At 46.3% G+C, this 11,631-nt stretch overlaps 1 protein-coding gene across 2 annotated transcripts in view; it reads right to left on the minus strand.

The window, feature by feature from the left end:
* The window catches only part of TGM5 (transglutaminase 5), a 42,169-nt gene that overhangs the window by 16,119 nt on the left and 14,419 nt on the right, over nucleotides 1-11,631 (minus strand). For both annotated transcript variants that reach the window (XM_004380681.2, XM_004380680.2), the window contains 3 exons: nucleotides 7,959-8,077; nucleotides 5,211-5,339; nucleotides 4,475-4,652 (listed from right to left, as the gene is read on the minus strand). In XM_004380681.2, coding sequence (XP_004380738.1) covers nucleotides 4,475-4,652; nucleotides 5,211-5,339; nucleotides 7,959-8,077 — 426 coding nt within the window. The remainder of the gene's footprint in view (nucleotides 1-4,474; nucleotides 4,653-5,210; nucleotides 5,340-7,958; nucleotides 8,078-11,631) is intronic.

Below are 11,631 nucleotides of genomic sequence, written 5' to 3' on the forward strand. Positions count from 1 at the left end.
TCTTTCTTTGAAAGCTAAAGGCTCAGAAAAAACAAAAAGAGTTACTGTATGGACATGAAGATAGTTAGGTACTTTATAGAGACCACTACACATTTGAGTTAGAAGAAATCCTAGATAACATGTAGTCCAGAGTTTTCAAAACAATTTAACGAGAGGACCCTTTGTGCAAGCCAAATCATAATGTGGCTCCAATATATAAAAATACAGTGGGGTGCTCTGGTTGAAGAGGAGAGGGCCCAGTCTCAACGAGACTACCTCCACATCTCCAACCTAATTTCCCACCTCCCCCCACTCCCTGCTGTGTCTCCCAGGGCCCAGGGCACCATCTCACAGTGGAGAGGATGATGCTCCAGACACCTGCTCACAATCACAACTTAGGGTCTTCCAAATTTCAGCCCAAGTCATTGCTGCCTCTGGCCTTGCCCCATGCGGTTATGGGCAAGAACAGACCGGGCCCATCCACAGGATGCCTAGCTTTTTTTTTTTTTTTTTTAATAACAGCTTTATTGATATACAATCCACATGCCACAACACTCACCCTTTTAAAGTCTACAATTCAGTGGTTTCTAGTACATTCACAGGTTGTGCAACAATTGCCACAATCTAATTCCAGAACATTCTCATCACCCCCCCAAAAAATCCTGTACTCATGAGCAGTCACTCCTCATTCTTCCCCTCCCCCAGCTCTTGGCAACCACTGATTTACTTTCTGTCTCTGTGGATTCGCCTGTTCTGGACATTATATATATATGGAATCATACAATATGTGACCTTTTGATGCCTGGATTTGGGGGAAAATTTTCAGACAACAGAACATCACTGTCCCCTCTGTCCCCTTGTTATAGTGCCAGGCTTTCAGACTACCTCCAGACCTCAGCCAGAACCCAGCGTCCTCACCCTGTTACAAGCAGCGACCAGCCAGGATGAAAGGCCCTGAGGAGCTACACTGTGGAGCAGCTGGCCCTGAGCACAGAAAGGTCAGGCCAGGGATTTCCCTGAAACACAAAGCAACAGCCAGCTAAATGGATGTCAAGGTTCAGCCAGTCAAAATTATAACCGCATCTTTGATACGCAAAAAGCCTCTTTTTACTATTTTTCCTTAGTAAGTCCAACTTAATATGTTAACATTAGGTAATAGGCAGAAGTTACAGAGGGGAGAATGTACTTGAGTCAGACAAGAGTCACTTGGTCACTACTTAAGCCTCAGTTTTCTTATCTGTAGAATGGCAGTAATGATACCTACTCTGCAGGTGGTTGTGAGGATTACAAATAACGAAAGTGCCCAGTGTGGACCAGGAATACAGTGAGTATTGAATAAAAGGCTAGCTCGGTTTGTGAGGAAGTGTAGCTTAGCGGTAAGAGGGTGGCCTGCGGAGACAGCCAGATCTGGACGTGAGAAGAATCTGCAATGCAGGCGCAGCCAGAGGTGGGACACTTGCCCCCTGGCGCAAGTCCAAGGGAGCACCAATGGCGTCACTAGAGGGGTACGGGGGTGCGGACTGCACCAGGTGACACTGTCATTGGGGGTGACACCACACGGTCCAGAAATATATCCAAGACCAAACTATGCAGGACTTGGGCTGCTCCAGAAAGCACGTGCCCGCTTCAGCCAAGTTTGGGCGTTGCTCTCTGCTGCCACGGCTCTCGCTGTCTCCCGGGATGATTCACCTGCTGGAGGGCGCCGTCGCCGCCCGCCTGTCAGCCTGCCCGCCGCCCCCTGGGACGCGGGCGCGGGGGCGTGCGGCTTCTCCTTTTCGTCACAGCTCTGTGTTTTCAAGGAGCCCTGGTGGCACAGCGGTTGAAGCGCTCCACTGCTGACCTAAAGGTCTGTGCTTCGAAACCACCAGTGGCTCCGCGGGAGAAAGATGTGGCCCTTCGGCTTCCGTAGAGATTTACAGCCTTGGAAACCCTATGGTTCCGGAATCGACTGGATGGCAGTGGGTTTGGTTTGGTATTATGTATTCATCTTAAAATTTGGTGGGGGGAGGCGCAATTTAGAGATTGCCCCTGGGCGCTAGTTACCCTCGCTATGGCCCTGATCTGCAGCTCAGTTTCCTCATCTGTAACACTGAGAAGGTGGTAGAACCTACCTCATAAAGTCATTTGGAGGATCAAACAAGGCGATACTGGCCACTGAATAACCACCATAGCAGGCAGTAGCCTAAGCACTGTATATGGATGAACTCATTCAATCCTTTCACTAACCCTAGGAGGTAGGTGCCATTCCTTTCCCCAACATATATTTGAGGAAACTGAGGTCCAAGTTAAGTGACTTGCCAAAGGTTACCCAGTCAATTAATGCTAGTGCTGGTATTTGAACCCAAGCATTCTGACTCCACTGCCCACATGCTTCACTATTACTCTAGGCTGACAAGTTTTTAGCACAGTGCCTGACACAAAAGAAGTCTTCAATAAATAGCAGCCATTGCAATTGTGAAATAATAATAATAAACATGCTTTGACAGCTGTATTGGGTTACGGGGTTTGACTAAATCCTTAACTTTGACTTTGCTGGAGGATAGCGGCTGAGTCTTACCCATCTTTGTATCCAAGAGTACTTGGAGTACAGTGCCTCGCACAGAGTAGGGACTCCATAAATGTTGTTGGATGAATGAACAAGCTTCTCAAATTGATATATTTCTCAATATACAACACAGTGGCCCTTTTGGGAAAGGCTGGTGCTGACTGAGCTGCAGTTGGAGAGGGCCATGGATTCAACCCTCTTTGCCCGACCCTTTGCTTCCTAGGTCATTAAAGGGCCATGATTCTCATAAACATCTTAATTGGTCTACTCTTGTTGCATAATCTCCACTCACTGGCCCTCCCTACCTTTCATCACCCAGTTCTAGACAACCACACCCAACACCATGATGATCCTCTCCTCCGCACACAAACACACACACACCTGGCCGATTAGACTCTAGGCCTTTCCCTCTCTATCTTGCACAAGATCCATTCTCTGCCTGTCAGTGATGTGCCTGCTTCCTCAGACCTCCTAGTTCACCCATATATCCATGACTTTGGTTATCAAAGCTGTTGAACTCCTTCTTTCTGGGTAATCAAAGCATCCAACTCAAGATAGGACTCTGCAGCTACAGAGGTGGAGTAAGCTCAAGACTTCTTCATTATCAACCCGTTAAAATCACCGCCTGTTGGAACTGACAGAAACTCCCTTGTGCCCTTGTGGGAGACCTGGGGTTTCTACTTTGCAGTTTAGCATCCTGGGGCTCTCTGGGTTTCCTCCAGGTCTTGTTGACATGGAGCTCTGAACTCCGAGAGCCCATAGACAAGCCTGCCACACATCACACACATGCACACAGACCGCATCAAGCTTTGTCCCACAGGGAATGTTTATACAAAAGACCTGAATCCTCAATAAACACTAAGTTATGGGCAGAGCTGGCCTCCCTGGATTGGACTAGAAAACGCTGTTAGCAAAAGCCTTATTGGCCTCTTTCCCCAGATAACAAGGATAATAACGTCCTGACTGTGATGTAGACGGGTATGCATGCTAAGAGGCTAGAGCTGGCCTAGGCATGGGAGTTTGGGTGATGGAGAGGGCCAGGAGCAGGAGTCTACACTTGTCCTCTTACTGCCAGAGTGTGACTCATTTCAGGTGTCAGTTCCCTCAAGATCCCCCCCACCTCCTCCTGCTCGCTCCTCTTGTCACACACAAACCAACTTCCATTTGCCTTCTTTTCCCCATATTCATTTTTTTCAGATTTTCTTCTACTAATGGAGCCCTGGAGACGCAGTGGTTAATCGTTTGGCTGCTAACCAAAAGGTTGGCAGTTCGAGTCCATCAGCTGCTCCTTGGAAACCCTATAGGACAGTTCTACTTTGTCCTGTAGGGTCACTAGGAGCCAGAGTCCCCTCAATGGCAACGGGTTTGGTTTTTTTTTAAAATGTAGCATCCATTGCCTATCTGAACAGCTACTTTCCTATTTTCCCACAATCCCTAACTCCCTGTCAGGCCCCCAGGCCCCTTAAACTGCTGACAACTCCAAATTCAAGGTCATGTTATTAAGATGCCATCCTTTTCTGGCCCATAGCCTATACCACAACTCAGACTCACATTTCCCTTCCACATGCCCGTCAGCATTAAGTCCACTCTCTGTGCTCCAGAGGTACTAACGCATTTGTAAGTTTTCTAATTACTTGGCCTCTTATCTCATTCCTGTCTTGGACCTGGACAATTCCCAGTGAGGCTCTTAGGAATATTCCATTGGGTTGGCCAAGCTCAGAAAAAGGAAGGGCACCAAGTCGAGGAAGTTCCAGCTTTAAAATAGGCCCAAGTATGTGAAGCCTAAGGTCAATAATGGGACAATTGAGACGGAGAGGGCTTCCTTCCAAATGTCCCTTGGTGGGGACTGGGTGAGGCTGGTGCAAGAACAGTTCAGAAAGGCTAATCCGTGAACTATTGTATTTTTGATATTTCTGTGGGACACTTTCCCTCCCAGGCAGGGCTTCCTACCTGTGCACATGACAGCAGCAAAGACCCAGCACTGCCCGTAGCGCACTGGCTGGCAGCCTGTGGCGTGCCACTGCTTCAGGATGGCCACACTGCCGGTCCACTCCACAGGGTTGATACCATCTGAGTAATTCTCGCTCCAGTTTCCACTGAGCACCCCATTGTCATCGTTGCTGTTGATCTGAAGAGCAGCCACATATAGAAGCATTAGAATCATCCTTTTCCTCAACAAGACATGACATGTGGCTGATTTGGAAGGCCCATGAGCCTGAGACACAGAAGAGGCTTTTGACCTCATTTTACCTGAGAACTTTCAGACCTGCTGGGTAAAGGGGTGGGGCGGGGATGGGGGCGCTGGCTATTCTGACTTGTGCTCCACTATTAATTAGTTTATGATTCTGTTTCTATCCACCACCAACACCCTGCCCTCCAAACTGGAGCTTGGCTCTGAGAGCTTTTAAAAATATTCAGAGCAAAGAAAATCTAGAACTGGGGCTACACTCAGTCCTTCCCACACAATTTGGAATTAAAAGAAGTGGTTGCCAACGCCCAGCTATCTCAGAGCTCAGCTGAAAAAACCTGTCATAGCCACCTTCTGGTGTCAGTCTCATCCAAAATGGTTTTGCCAGTGGGCCCCCTGCCTCTTGACTCTTCGAACCCCCATTGCAGGGGGCAACTTTGAGTGGGCAGGGATCCCCCTGCACAGCTTCCTCCCTCCCTGGACATGCCTGGACCTCACCATGGCGCACACCACTCTACTGATGTAGACGGGGCTTCCTCTCAGGACACAGTCCGTGGCTGGGTCCATCTGGAAGTTCAGGCTCTTGTCTAGCAGCTGCAGGCAGATGTCTATGATGTTCTTTTCAAACTGCAAGGGGAGATGCAGACAGGTGAGGTGCCTATCCATGGTACATGGGTATACATGAAGAAATTCATGACCCACCTTGCTCTGCTCTCTGATGCAGTGGGTTCGTGGAATCTAGATTCATTTGGGAGATAGCTGTGCTAAACAGAAAGGTCATTAACTGCATTGCAGGCAGGTGAGGGGCTTCAAAGCTCTGGGGCCATGACTCACCTGGTTTGTGAGCCCTGCAAGCCAAAGCTCCCCCTCATTTTGAAGTAGCTGCTGCTACTGCCGGTTTTGTTTGTTGTTTTGTTTTTTCCCAACAAGCCTAACTAGCTGAAAAGTTTGTTTTTCCCTTTCCCGTCTTCAGTCTCCACACTTCTAGAGCCCCTGGGATGTTCTTGCTAAAACCACATTGCCTCATCTTTCCCGCCATCTGTTGACCCAGCTCATGATTGGCAAATATTGCTGAGATGATGGCGCCAACCTACCAAGGCACCCATAATTCAGTGGGGCTCTGGAGTGACTAATTCTATGTGAGCTACGGAAACTTCCCACTCAAGGCAGGTTGGCTCCTCCTTGCCCTTAGGCTCCGCATGAGTGCCACTTCCACTGGGAACTTGCCTGAGCCCGAACCTGGTTTAGTTGGATATGTCCCCTGCACTCATCAGAGTCAGCTACGATGATATAGTTGAGGTCTATCTTTCCCACCTGAGTGGACATTCTGCTGCTCTCCAGCTCTTTTCACAGCTCTAGATCCCAGGCCTGACACAGTGCCCAGCACATAGCAGGGACTCCATACATGTTGGCTGAATGAGTGTAAATGAGTGGATTTATTCCCTTATAACACTGGGTAATAAAATGAATTTGGAGGCTACTCTGATCCATATTCCCCAGGGGACAGTCTGACCAGTTCACTCTCTGCTTTAAAACTTCCAAAGGCTCCCTATGTCCTACAGAACAAAAACTCCAGCCTCCTTATAAGGCACGCAAGACCCTCCCTGATCTGCCCACCACCTGCCTCTCCAGCCTCATGTCTCAATAACCCCTGCCTCACCATTTTTGCTCCGGCAGTATCAGACTCCTTGTAACTGCGGTAGCAGGCATACCATTTCTCATCTTTGTTCAAGCCTTCCCTCTGCCTAGAATATTCTTCCATCCTCCCTTCACTTGGCTAACTAAGTACAGACACTAATTCCTTTCCTATGAAGCTTCCCCCAGCGCCCACCACACCCAACCAAGTGTCCTTCCTCCAGACTCCCAAACCCCTATGCCCTTCTCTCAATATTTTCATTGAGGTAACCGCGTGATAACTAAAGTGTTCATGTGTCTGCGTCCCCACCATTCTGTGGGATCAGGGACAATGTTTTATTCATCTTTATATCTCCGGTACCTAGCACCCTGCCTAGCACTGAGCAGGCATTCAATATACATTTACCGAACAAGAGAGATAGAAAAAGAGGGAACTGGAGCTCAGAAAGCAGCAACTCCTCACTTCTGTTTTTGGCAGATGGCAGCAAACTCCTGTCTAGGGGCTCTGCTCGATCCCCAATGTGTCCATGATGAATGAGCAGTTGGAGATGTCAATTGGGGGCAGTTGAGGCTGCCATGTCTCATCTTGGCTATAGATACACCAGGGCCAAGGCTGGGCCTGAAGACCCCATGTAGCAGAGTTCTATCTGGGCAAGTCCAGGAGAGGAACCCATATTAAACTGACAAAAGGCTCCACAAGAACCCCTAGGGCCTCGCCGATGAGCCTCTCCCTCCCCACAGTGTTCTGGTGCCAGGGCTCGGCCCAGCGCACCCTCTCCACTGGCCTGGCACTGGACTTCCAGGAGCGTCTGCTATGGGCCAAGCTTTAAGAGAGAGGCTAGTTTTTATGAAAGCAGAAGTCGCAGAGCATCCAGATTAGTATGATGTGATTTTTACAAATAAAATCATATGTTTTAGAATATGTGAAATACAATGAAAATACAATGTACAGGAATATACACCAAGCTGGTGACAGTGCTTAGGGCGACCTTCAGGTTCTAGATACCCATTTCTGTAATATTTCTTTGAAAAGTTCTTTTTAAAACAATTGTGTATTACTTTTGTAATGAAAAGGACATATAATTGAAACAAACAAAGAAATAAAAAGGCAATAGTAACTGGGAGGGAGATGCATTGCCGCTCATCAGCCCTGCTTTTCTATGGAATGTTCAGGGGAAAAGTGACAAGATGAATCTGAGGTTCCTTCACCTGGGTCTGTGAGGATGAGGGGAGACAGTGGAAAAATGGGGACCCCTGGAAACAAGGTTAACAAACAAAAATATCAGGCACCATCATTGTCACCATCATTGCTGTCCCTTTCACCCTCATACTCAGTGCAGTTACTGTGGGATGCCTTTAGCTGCCCTTCCCCCTTAGATCCTGTTGTACAACTCACACATGATCAGCAAAGAATGGACCTCACCACTTACTATGGTTGCTTCTTTAGCTCTTGTAGTTGCATCTCGCATCTTCCTAGCTCACTATAGTTTGCATTTGTCAGCAATTCTAGGTGAACCTTGAATAAGGGGCACCCCTCTACCACCCTGCTCCCACTCCCTTGTCCCCATGAGTCCAGGGCATGCATGGGCTGTTAGCAAGGCTAAGAGTCACCTGTCCATAGTTCCAGGGACACAGGTAGATCCAGTTCTTGTTCCCTTGGTAGATGAAGCCGTAATCGTTCATGACATACTCCTGTCTCTGAGGCTCACTGTCCAAATAGACAGCATCCCCTAGGAATCAAAATAGGGGATACTAGGGATAAAAGTCCTCTTGCCCTTCCTGCACCATTCCTGTCCTCAGAAGGTCCCATGGAAACTGAGCTCTGGGAAGGACACTGGGCAACACCAAGGGGGAGCCTTGGAAAGACCCATCTCCCACCACACCACAACACCAGTAACAGGCTTAATGTTGGCATGAGATGGAATAATAAAAGTTTGTCTTTGGTGGCATCTCTTGATTTACAGACCATGGTTGCATCATAGTCCCATTTTAAAAGTTGAGAAAACAGGCTCAGAGTGGCTAGGTGACTTTCCCAAATGACATGTAAGTACAGAGCTGAAATTTGAATACAGAGCCCATGTGACTCCATATCCCACGCTCTTTCTGCTACACTTACCTAATCCTAGTTGGAAAAGAGTAAATCATAATTGACATTGACCTATTACTTTTCCCATTACTTTCGTGGGAAATTTAGACTAAGGAAAGTATTTAGGATGTATGCAAATATTTAGATATACTATTCATCTGAGTGCTGTTTATAATGTGGAAAAGCTGGAAACAACCTAAATATCCTGTTACTAGGGACTGGTGTGCATCTTCACCGCAGAATTCTTCACAGTATTCATATAATGTTGAAAAATTGGATATATTGATGGAGAAATATATACATAATATATTAAGTTTAGGTCACAAAATAATGTGTAAAATATGAATTGACTTTTATTAAAAATATATATGTATATGAACAAAGGATTTTGAAGCCTATTCCAAAAGATGTAAATAGTAATTGTCTGTGTATGTTTTCTTCTTTTTGCCTATTGGCATTCTCTAGTGTTACCATGATGAACATGTGCTGCTTTTATAATATAAAAATTATCTTCTTAAAATTAAAAACAAACAAAAGGCCATGAGGGCAGGTGTCCCTGGAACTGCCTGGAAGCCCTGCCTGACCCTGAGGTGAGGGTCTCTCTGTCCTTCCTCAGAGGCAGCCTCAGACACAGACTAACCGGATGCTGGTGGAGGAGGACTCCTTGCAGAGATGCATTTTATTGAGGTTTTGGATCCTTGAGGCAAAAAGCTGAAGGTTCATGGTTGAAACCACACATCCCTCCTCACAGTTGGGGACAGCAGTGGCCTGAGCTACAGGGTCAGGCTTCCCAACCAATATCTGGGCATGGTGATGGAGACTCCTACCAATCCCTAGCCCCAGTGTTGGTTCTCCGTTGGAGGCCAGGAGTGTATGTGTGTGTGTGAGAGAGAGAGAGACAGACAGACAGACAGGGAGAGCAGACAGCTGGTTCTCCTTGGTCCAGAGTGACAGTCCCCTTCAGCTGGCTGGTGGGTGAGAGTTCTGAGCCATTCAGTGACAGGGAGGTGGGAGGTTGGAGTGTCAGCCAGGGTTCTGACACCACCAAGCAGGCTACATTGGGGTAAAGTTGAAGGAGAAAGTAGAGTGAGGAGGGATGGGATGGAGGGAGACTTTGTTGACTCAGTCCTCTGCTGTTCTTTACTCTCTCCCCTTCCTGCACTTCTTCCCACCCTCTCTTCCTGGCTTGTGCTTCATTCTGCCCACACCATGTCCTTTTGTCTGTCTATGTATCTACACACACACACACACACACACACACACACACCAGGTAGATTTAGAGGACAAGCCTTGTGGGATGGGATCCAGGATTCTAAAAACACCCAAGCTGAGTCTGAGTGGATGAGGTTGAGGATCTTCTCCTGCCTTCTCCTGATAACCCATAATGGACAATTTAGGTAAGGTAGAGAAATGGGCTTGTAAGTCCTGTTATCACATAACTGTCTTTACCTTCAGTTGCCTCATCCATGAAATGGGGTTACTTCTACTACCTTGGGTTTTTGGAGCAATTAAGTGAGTTAACATATGTGAACGTGATTAGCACATCATCTGACTCAGAGTAGACAATCATAAGTATTGGTTTTTATCTCTCTCCTTTCCTTCCTTCTACTTAAATTGGAATCCATAAACTAAATAACTTGTAATACACTGATTATTGTGCAAATGATTAACCACTCGGCTGCTAACCAAAAGGTTGGTGATTCAAACTCACCCACTGGCTTTTCAGGAAAAAGACCTGGCAATCTGCTTCCAAAAAGATTACAGCCAAGAAAACCCTATAGGACAGTCCTAGTCTGTCACATAAAATCACTATGAGTCAAAATCAACTCAAAGGCACCTAACAACAACAACAAAATCCAGATGTTAGACATTCTCGTTTGCTGTAGAAGATAATGTAAATCGGAATTTTTTGGAAAGCCATTTGGTGGTATCAATAAAAATTTGTATTTGACTGTCTAGAGGCAGGATGAGAAGGCACGAAGGGACAGGAACTGGTTGAATGGACATGGGAAATGCGGGGTAGAAAGGGGGAGAGTGCTGTCACATTGTAGGGACACATGACAATATGTATATAAAAATTTTGTATGAGAGATTAACTTGAACTGTAAACTTTCACCTAAAGTACAATTTAAAAAAAGGAAAAAAAAATTATATTTGAATTAGCAAATTTACTTCTAAAAATACACTCTACAATTATATTCTCAGAATTGTTTAAAGGCATAAATGCAGGGATATTCACTGCAGCTTTGTTTGTAAAGAAACAAAGAAAAACTTGAAACAGCCTAAATGCCCATAGAGAACTAATTAAATATATTTGGTTCATCCATACAGTGGAATAATTGTAGCTGTCAAAAAGAATGTACTATAGGAAAATATGCTCGAAGTTGAATTGTTACATGAAAAAAGCAATTTGATTGTACGACGAAAGGTCATGGAAGCCCCGTAGACACATCCAAACTCTCTGAGGGACTGAATTGCTGGGCGGAGAGCTGTGGGGACCATGGTCTCAGGGAACATCTAGTTCAATTGGCATAACACAGTTTATAAAGACATGTTCTACATTCTACCTTGGTGAGTAGTGTCTAGAGTCTTAAAAGCCTGTGAGCAGCCATCTAAGATACTCCACTGGTCTCACCCCTTCAGGAGCAAGGGAGAATGAAGAGAATAGGATACAAGGGAAAGATTAGTCCCAAGGACTAATGGACCACAGCTACCAAGGCCTCCACCAGACTGAGTCCAGTATAGCTAAATGGTGCCCGGCTACCACCACTCACTGCTCTGACTGGGATCACAAAAGAGGGTTCTGGACAGAGCTGGAGAAGGATGTAGAAGAAAATTCTAACCCACAAAAAAAAGACCAGATTTACTGGCCTGACAGAGACTGGAGAAACCCTGAGAGTATGGCCCCCGGACACCCTTTTAGCTCAGTAATGAAGTCACTTCTGAGGTTCACCCTTCAGCCAAAGATTAGACAGGCCCATAAAACAAAACAAGACTAAAGGGGCACAACAGCCCAGGGACGAGGACTAGAAGGCAGGAAGGGACAGGAAAGCTGGTGATTGAGAACTCAAGGTTGAGAACGGAGAGTGTTTATACATCGTGGGGTTGGTAACCAATGTCACAAAACAATATGTCTACTAACTGTTTAATGAGAAGCTAGTTTGCTCTGTAAACCTTCATCTAAGGTACAAAAAAAAA

Source organism: Trichechus manatus, unplaced genomic scaffold (assembly GCF_000243295.1).
Source record: "Trichechus manatus latirostris isolate Lorelei unplaced genomic scaffold, TriManLat1.0 scaffold00076, whole genome shotgun sequence".
Taxonomy (NCBI): domain Eukaryota; kingdom Metazoa; phylum Chordata; class Mammalia; order Sirenia; family Trichechidae; genus Trichechus; species Trichechus manatus.